General features: G+C 38.4%; 1 protein-coding gene across 2 annotated transcripts; it reads left to right on the top strand.

Annotated features, from left to right (window-relative positions):
• The first annotated feature begins 1669 nt into the window (after positions 1 to 1669).
• LOC148096649 (stonustoxin subunit beta-like) lies at positions 1670 to 7439 on the top strand. Of its 2 annotated transcripts, XM_087834698.1 has the most exons (6): positions 1670 to 1881; positions 2174 to 2273; positions 2595 to 2686; positions 3591 to 3690; positions 4713 to 6140; positions 6315 to 7439. In XM_087834698.1, the coding sequence occupies exons 4-6, from the start codon at positions 3600 to 3602 to the stop codon at positions 6986 to 6988; spliced, it is 2193 nt and encodes a 730-aa protein (XP_087690824.1). In that variant the 5' UTR covers positions 1670 to 1881; positions 2174 to 2273; positions 2595 to 2686; positions 3591 to 3599; the 3' UTR covers positions 6989 to 7439. The 2 variants fall into 2 exon arrangements, with proteins under 2 accessions (XP_087690824.1, XP_087690823.1); XM_087834697.1 differs by having other exon boundaries at positions 2174 to 2686.
• Positions 7440 to 9398: the final 1959 nt, after the last annotated feature.

Genomic DNA, 9398 nt, shown 5'->3' with positions numbered 1-9398 from the left:
AAGTCCATAGGAGAGATGGTAGCTGATTAAACAAGTATCATGAGATAATAACAAAATGCAAAGATTGGTGACAGCGCTTGGAACCATAAGGCAACAAAAAACTGTGAGAAATAATTTAGGCTCTTCCTGTGAATCACTCTTTGCCTCTTCCTTCCATCCCATCATTTCATATATCACTCTCCACTTGCTGTCTATCTGAGAACAAGGCACAACTTGCTATTGCAATAAACTATAATTTAATTATCCACACCTAACTCTTGCACTTAATCTATAATAAAATGATGAGAGAAAAATGTTATAGCACTGCCTTTAGTAGCCGCACACAGCTCCTACTGTTTCCTCCTCATGTCCTTACCAGCCATGTCTGGACAATGTTATATCATAAGTAATAATTTAAAAAAATCCATCTAAATAAAACACACACATGCACGCACACACAGTGACATTTTAGACCTTCTTCAGAATACTGTACATACTATGGGCATCATGGTGCTGATTCAGAATCCTTACATTATTATTTATTACTAGAGCTACAATAATAAAGCAATAAGGAATAAATATGAAATAATGTATTTATGATTCCATTTGTTTCACTATCCACTCTGTGCAGGAGCAAAGCTTATTACATTTTAAACTGTAGAGATACAATAATTTTACTGCTGTAAAATCCAAATTTTGTCTTATTTAAAATATAAATCTAATATAATCTGCTTCTTAATGTATGTTCTTTAAAATAAAGCGTGTGTTTTTTAATATATTATATTTATAATAATGCATAATTATGTGGACATGCATATTAGATTATTAGTTTTTTAGTTTTTTTTAGTGAAATATAATCCCTCCAGAAAGGCAGAAAAAGCCCAGAAACTTACTTTAAAACTAAATATGTTCTAAATACTTTAAAACTAAATATGTTCCCTAAAACGGTGACAGAGCTACAGACCCATGACAGCCTTACACAGGTAGCCAGCAGCTATGACCAGCACTACTTGTGCAGTTAATAAAAGGACAGGTAATGTTTGTCGCGCTGTTGCACACACAGCACGCTCGTTTGTTTCAGTTCGTCTGTTGCAACAAGACAGCTTACCAACGTGTACGTAATAAGCTAATACTCCTGTGTGCTATACACTACAGTGTACGCTGTACACCTACTTACTGGTTTTGTCGCATCGGTCTGTGTCTCTGAGTTAACTTGTGTTTCTCCTACAGCTCCGGACCGCAAAAAATGCGCGTGCTCTTTGTGAGCTCGTTCCCGGCTCGTAACCAGCGCGTTCTGCCGTCAAGGGCGATCATTGGTTAAATGTGATCATGTGACTGATGCAAGCCAGATCCTTTTATTTAGCAAAACTGTGATTAATAGTTAAATATTATTGTTGAGGGGCACAGACAGGACTCCGCACGCACACACACATTAAAAAAAATAAATAAATATTTTTTAAAAAACGTTGCCTCAACAAAAGGGCACTTTGGGCACCCATCAGGAAAGGGGCGGGTGCTCAAGCCCCTCTAGGACAGGACTTTTTAAGAGGATTTAAAGAGTTAGAGGTGATCTAAGTAAAATCCAGGAGATGGCAGTAATGCAAAATCTATGGATGCAACCTGCCGTTAAAATGGAGGAAGAAGACGAAGAATGCTTGTGATTTGTTGAGATTGTATGGACGTGGGAGTTGTATTACCGGGGCGGTTTCTTAAACTCGGCGCCCCGGTAATACAGAGGAGATTTTCGCGAAAGTGCCGGCTTACATTGCTGTAAACTTGGGTGTGCAACGCAGTGTGTTCGCTGCGTTGTCTGTTTAATAAGTACGAAACATGGAGCAATTAAGGCACCGGGTGTTCATCTCACGGGGAGCTGTACTCCGTTTTCTGCTGGATTAATGCACCGTATGTATATGACTTCACCCTATATTTTCATATGTTACGTGGAAAATAGACTGTGGCTAATTGCGTAGTTTGACTATTGCCACTTGTTATATTTATGCAAACAAACAAACAAACAAATTTTATCTCTGGGTGTCTGCTTGCCAGTCCACCTCATTCGGCAGCATGTGTTTATTGACGCCTGCCAGCTTTGGTTACATTTGCATGACTCTGTGGCCTCCATTACATCGGGGCCTTTTCTCTTTGAAGATCCGCTATCTAACCTAACACCGTTTCTCTGTTACTGTTTCCCGAGGCCCCATACTGTGATTTGGTGATTGCCGAGTATCTGAGGGCTGAAGCTGGATTTTTTTGTTCTCCTACCGACCGAACACTGGTTCTAACTGGTTTTAAAAGTTAAGTGTTTCTTTAGCTGATGTCATCTTTGGCTCCGCCTTGGGTGGATGCACAGATTTTAACATGTCTTTTCTGGCAGCTACTTTTTGGATGGGTTTCTTTTTATTTATTTTTACATACATGCTGTTATATCTATTTTCCCCTATTCATTGCTGATCTTGTTTATTGTAACGTTAATTAAATTTGAATTTTATCTATAACGTTTAGCTGTTACTGTTAATCCCCTGAAATTTGACACCAAGCTGCCACTAATCCACTGAATCAGGCTAATAGTGACTTTTATTGATTATTAATTTGATTTCTCTTTTGTTTCTTGATAGAACTGAGGGTGGACCAGTAGCAGTGTGATCTATAATACGGCACCTTGAAAGTGAGACTGTGTGGTATCCCTTTTATTGGCCCTGCATTACTGGTAAGTCATATCCTAGCCCACTCTTTCTCTTTTCTTTCTTTTGTTTTGTTGTTTTAAGCATATGTAATGCTGTTTTTATAGGGCAGCATTTAGGCCAATAGTGGGTGTGCTGCAGTCATTCATTCTGTTCAAACCTATGTGTCCTTCTTTTAATAATATTAAACCCTTAGATATCCTGGTGGCAAAATTTCCACAGGCAGCATCACTATAAAATCATTAAGTTTCCTTGACTGTACTGCCACACATGCATGTGTGTATGTGACCAGCTGCACATGGTCTGTATGTGCAACTGTATGTGTTTCGTTTCATTGACATTAATTATTCTATATAGAACAGAGGTGGATATCACATATCAGATGTTTGACCCTGGGATTAGCATCCACTGTTGTGAATCTTTGTGACAAGTGAGCAGCCAAAAGTGGCTTGTACAAATCTGTATGTGTACAAATCTTGCCATGTGCAGCTGTATCCCTTACCACTCTGGTTCCTGCAAAGGTTGCTCTGCTCTGCACGAACAATCATCACATACTCCACTACTTTTCAGTTTAACAAACACCAATATGAGTCATTACATCTGTTACAAAATAAAAACGAATAATATAATAACTAATAACCTAAACCCGATGCCAACGCAGTGCTAGGAGTTGAATACAATTTGTATCTGTTATGATTTTGTCCTGCAATGGTCATGAAAGCAACATAGTCATAAAAATCATTACTCATTTTAATTTTCAAATTTCAGATTTGAGCTACCTTATGTTTGTTATCAGCAGCTGCCTTCATGTTTGGATTGTTCAGGGTATCTCTTGGTATGTTTTGTCAGTGAGCAACAGTCCACTGCTGCTTGGTTCTCTCTTTGGAATGCAGAATTTAAAGGTGTATGATAAATGTTTTTTTTCATCAGGTCGGAGACATGGCTTCAGATACGATGACAGTGGCTGGTCTGGGTCGACCTTTTGATCTCGGAATGCTCTACAATGCTTTAACGGATGAGCCAATATGTGGTAAGTTTAGTCTTTATTATAAACATAAATGGTTTGCTTTTAAAAAAATGTTTAAATATACTCGTCAGTAATATAAATGCTTGGATATGTTCAAGGTGTCTTAAAGATCAAAATTAATGGTATTTTCTGATGAAACGAATATTTTTTTCTGATAATAATAATAATAATAATGATAATAATAATGGGGGCAGCACTGTACGGTGGTTAGCACTGTTGCCTCACAGCAAGAAGGGCCTGAGTTCATTTCCACCATGAGGCCGGGGTCTTTCAGTGTGGAGTTTGCATGTTATCCCCAGGTACTCCAGCTTCCTATCCGTGTGGGGATAGGTTAATTGAACAATCTAAATTGCCCATAGGTGTGAATGCAGTGTTGGCCCTGGGACAGACTGGCGACCTGTACAGGGGTGTACCCCGCCTCTGGCCCTATAACAGCTGGGATAGGCTCCAGCGCCCCCCCCCCCCCGCGACTCTAAAAAGGATAAACGGAGGCGAATGGATGAATAATAATGATAATAATAGTAATATTAATAAGAATAAATTAATAAATAAGAATAAATTAAGAATTTAAAAACTGGATGGAAAGTAATAAATTATCACTAAATCTTAGCAAAACAAAATCAGGTGTCACTGATGTTTATTTATAGAAACGATGATAGGTTAAGTGCCAAATTACAATATTTGTCTTAAGGCACTTATCTATTATAAGCTAAAGATGCTAAAATCAATGAAAGACTAGAGGCTTCTTACCTGCCTCCTTAAAACACAGGAGGAAAGTATTATAAGCAGATGTCTTCCCCAAAGAACTCAATGGGAAGTTCAAGTCAGCTTGGGAAAATACAAATTAGAATAAGCAATACTGCTCTTAAGCAGGGAGGAAATAAAACAATAGTCACACATAAAGTACAGTTATGATCTTGTAACATAATGATGATAATAATGGCTCATAAAATCATGAGCTGCACATTATTTCCTGACTTTACCAAAAGCTTCATAAGATAACTAACATTTTGCCATTTCTTTAGGTTTAACCTTGTGGGATGATCGCACTCTACAAGAGCACACAGTTGAGAGACCTCAAAGAAGCAGCACGTTTGAAACTTCTGCTTGCGACTCCATTGAATCCAGATGCTCCTTGTTGGGTTTAGAGCCTTCTTTGAAGGCCAGTTTTCTTAGTGGATGTGTAGAAGTTGGAGGATCTGGCAAATATCTGACTGATAAAAAGACATCCAAGAACCAAAGCAGAGTGACTATTCAGTACCAAGCTACCACCAGCCTCAGAAAATTATCAGCATCTATATTTGGCACCATAAATGAACCGCAGAGACAAATTATAGAAAGTATCTCAGCTACACATATAGTCACTGGTATCCTTTATGGGGCCAATGCCTTGTTTGCATTTGATAGTGAGAAGTTAGACAGTAGCCAAGTGAAGGACATCCAGGGAAGCATGGATGCTTTAATAAAGAAGATCCACGTTGACGGGAAACTTGCCGGGACGGGAAAGCTGACTAAAGAGGAAAAAGACCTGAGCAAGAAATTCTCCTGTAAATTCTTTGGAGACTTCATTCTGGACAGCAACCCTACAACATTTGAAGAAGCAATGAAGACCATTGCAGAACTGCCAAGGATCCTGAAGGAAAAGGGTGAAAATGCTGTTCCTATAAAAGTTTGGCTGACGCCACTGAAGACATTAGGGTATGGAGGTGCAGAGCTGGTAAAAGACATCAGCGTTGACTCACTAAGGAGGATTGAAGATACTCTGGAAGCTCTAAAGGAGATGAAAGAGAGATGCAATGACTCTCTGGATGAGGTGGTGGTGAAGCATTTCCCACAAATCAAACATTACCTACAAAACTTTCAGAAGTTGTGTAGTGATAAAATATCTGACTTCCAACGAACTCTGAAAAGAGTGCTTCCCTCCATTCGTGAAGGTAGAGCGGATGAGAGCTCACTGAACGACGTTTTTGATGACTTAGACAAGTCACCATACAATCTGGGAAATCTTAGCAAGTGCCTTGACTATGTAGAGAGAGAAATCAACATCATCAGGTCATTTTTAGGGAGGATGGAGGGAATAAAGATTGTTCAAAATAAGTCAGAATTAGATAGAGCAGTACTTGCCACAGGTGTAAATCATGCATTTTGCTTTGTTTTCACCGGTTTGAAAAATGCTGACCTCAACCTTGATGCAATGGCCAATGAAGACCCATGGTATTATTTAGACGATACCTTGGATCATATGAAAAAAGTAACAGATTTTTTCATGGATCTTTACAGAACATACAAGAACAGCACCCAGCTCTGTTTCCTTGTAGCAGCTATACAACACCAGAATTACAAAGGAGCCACCATTTATCAGTACAAGGAGGGCAGAATGATTACTGATCATTTTTCAAAGCCCAAGATACGGGATCCCAGAACTATAAAAAAGCGAAGTCATTTTCTTTGGAGTAAGTATTTACTTCCTAGATTGCTAGTTTTCAAAATCATCAAATATTTAAAGGCATTGTTGTAATTATCAACAAAAACCAAATATAGTTTTTTTTAATATTAGAAGTTACTTGACTGAAGTGGAAGATTATGTAGATGACTCCTAAAAGATTGTGTTTTTGCCTTTCATTCAGATTACTGTCATCTCACTCTGGACCCAGACACTGCAAATAACTACCTCACTCTATCTGAAGACAACAAGAAGGCAACATGTGGGACGTGGCAAACCTATCCAGATCACCCACAGAGATTTGATGGACATACACAGGTTCTGTGCAAACAGCCGCTGACTGGTCGCCACTATTGGGAAGTAGAGTGGAGTGCTGGTTATATGCCGAGTGATGTTCGCATAGCTGTTGCATACAAAGAAATTGGAAGGAAGGGAAGAATGAATGATTTAGAGCTTGGATGTAACAAGATATCCTGGTATTTTGGTGTGGATAAAAGTGAATCCTTTGTTCCTTTGAGAGACGCACTTTACAAAATTGTGTCTAAAATAAAACCCTTCATGCCTTTTGTAGACATGTTTTATAAAAGGCTTGTAGCATACCATGATAATAAGGTGAGGATGGTTTTTTCTCTCACTAGATTGGGCAGAGTTGGTGTGTATCTGGATTGGCCTGCAGGCACTTTGTCCTTCTACGATGCTTCCTCTAATAGTGACAAACTTGTTCATCTGTACACCTTTGAAACCAAATTCTCAGAGTCTGTTTACCCAGGGTTTTACATCTATTACCCATCCAATTATGTTTTCCTGTGTCCAGCTAGTCAGATGATGGAAAACATTTTGCATACACCTGTTTACTGACAAAGAAGTAAAGCGCTCTGTAACAAAGACCAACTTGTAGAGGAAAGTCTCACCTTTGCTTTGTTGCTTCAGTGGTGAGGGAGAAGTGCTGATTGAGCATTGCTCGCACTTCCACCTCCAGCCATTGGCCAACTCTAGGGTGACCGAGCAATAAGGTGTGACGGACCTGTGTGCAATGCAAAAACGAAGTATGATGATAAGTGCTTTGATACAGCTTCTTTGTCCATGCTTTGCTGTCTCCTCACTGCTTGCTACACACCAAGGAGTGCCTATGCTCCACAAAAACAGCAACATGCTTTCTGTATGACACACGGTGATGACCTAGATTTAATTGGTCTGATATTTTGTGCCATATTTGTAAATACTTAGTTGAGGAGAAATGTAATCTAAAAATTTGACTGCTTCTTGTCTTTGTTATCCTGACCTGGTTGAATAAAAGGCTTTGTAAATACAACTCACAAAGAAAACCTGTCTGTGGATTTATTCATTCTATAACACCTACAGATTAGTATTGCTGTGTAATATCACGACATCCTAAGCACATCTATTGCATCAACAACCATTGCCCTTACTATTTGCCAGTATTTCTGCTATAGGTATCGTAAGTACCATGGCCATCCACACATGGGCCTAAGCCAGGGGTCAGCAACCTTGAACACCCAAAGAGCCATTTGGACCTGGTTTCCACAGAAAAGAAAACACTGGGAGCCGCAAATACTTTTTTGACATCTAAAATGAAGATAACATATATATAATTTTTTTTTTTGCCGTTATGCTTTTATAAACAACTATAGTATGTTGCTTATGAAATCCATGATTTGCTACAGAGAAAATTACATTTTATTTATGTTATAAATGCAATTTGAATTCTTTAAAAATTATATCAAAAAAGAGACTCCAGTTTAAGGTCTCTAACGAATTAAAAAGCTAAACTTGAATTATCCTTGTGATGGCCCGCTTGAAGCCGACGCTCCGGTGCGTGTGTCAAAAAAATCAACACACTGCTTCAGAAGCACTGTGTCGAAGCTTGATTCGTTTGGCCAGAGTCACGTGATCAGTGACGTCCGAAGCTTCATTTACAACCTAACTGCTTCGGTGTCTGATTCAATGGTTTATAAGTAAGTGAATCATTCGCGGGATTTGTGGAGTGTTTTGATGGTGACAGATAGCGAACCACTGATCCTTCCACTGAGAGATTTGGAGCCAGCGAGGAATAGAGGAGGTTCTGTTGTGTGGGAGCATTTTGAGTTGATTTTGGTCAATCGGGTGGGTTTTCCAGCTTTGTGTTCTTGTTGTTTGCTTTTGTTTTGTGCGTGTTTATTTTATCTGACAACGGGGAAAAACTTAAAATATCAAAAATCTGCTTTTCATAATATAAATATCATTAAATAACTTTAGAAAAACTTCTATTTCACTCTTTACATTTAATGTTATAAAAATGTATATTTTATGTTTTAAATAATCTTAAACTGTTAGTCTGCAAAATGTGCAGCAATTTAATTTATTTATTCTCTTTAGCTGATAGTTTGTGGGGCCCAGTTAGACTTTATAACTGCATCTCTACCAGTTTCTGTGCACTCCAGCCTCCTCTGTGCCATGTGAAGGGATTTTCCTTAAGGCAGGAGAAATTATCTCCACGAAAAGGAACAGGTTCGGACCATCGCACACTAGAACAAATTCCCTTTTTAAATACAAATGGAAAAGGGTTACCTTAAATACATCATGTTTTTAATTTGCAAGTTCATAAGCATTTTCCCTTTCCAGTTCACAATCAATTCTACCCCCAGGTCAAAAATATGTATAGGAAAATTTCCCTAATGTAATATTATTTATAAAAATACCCGTCTAGCGATTAACTGCAAAAATACATGGAGGCAGGACCTCACAGCAGAAGTATACTCCATAATGTGTTGTACATTATTATATGTATATTATATGTAACATGGTATTTTTCAATTATTGTATTTACCAACATCAAGAAATCACAAGCAAAGAAAGACCACGCCATAGTGCATATTTAAACAAGGAAAGTTTACTGGTCAAAATTATTTATTAAAGAAATAAACGACATTTTTGTCACCCCAAAAAATACACGTTTAAAGCAACACAACGGTGGCCCAATATCAGACAGAATTCCACTCTCTAGCCAACGCTACAGAGAAGCAGTTGGTTTTATTTTGTGGATTCAAGCTGCTCTTCATATTTTTGGCCACCAGATGTCACCAGAGAGGACTGTGTTGAAAAGCTTCAAGTAATGAACCGTTTTTCAATACAATGCTTCAGAAAGCTTCATTTGACCATCACTAAATGATCCTGTCACCGTGGGGTACGCCAGTGTGTCTTGTTGAATGGACCCAGAAGCAAACACTGAAGAGGAGTTGTAGTTTTTAACAAAAAGCAATCCTTTATT

The sequence above is a fragment of the Neolamprologus brichardi genome, chromosome 22 (genome assembly GCF_056152115.1).
Source record: "Neolamprologus brichardi isolate AB-2024 chromosome 22, ASM5615211v1, whole genome shotgun sequence".
NCBI lineage: Eukaryota > Metazoa > Chordata > Actinopteri > Cichliformes > Cichlidae > Neolamprologus > Neolamprologus brichardi.
This window is presented reverse-complemented; position numbering and strand designations above follow the sequence as displayed.

Coding starts and splice junctions, on each gene's coding strand:
- LOC148096649 (XM_087834698.1), top strand. CDS start 3,600: ATGGCTTCAGATACGATGACAGTGGCTGGTCTGGGTCGACCTTTTGAT. Junction 3,691..4,712: donor AACGGATGAGCCAATATGTG/GTAAGTTTAGTC, acceptor CCATTTCTTTAG/GTTTAACCTTGTGGGATGAT. Junction 6,141..6,314: donor GCGAAGTCATTTTCTTTGGA/GTAAGTATTTAC, acceptor CCTTTCATTCAG/ATTACTGTCATCTCACTCTG.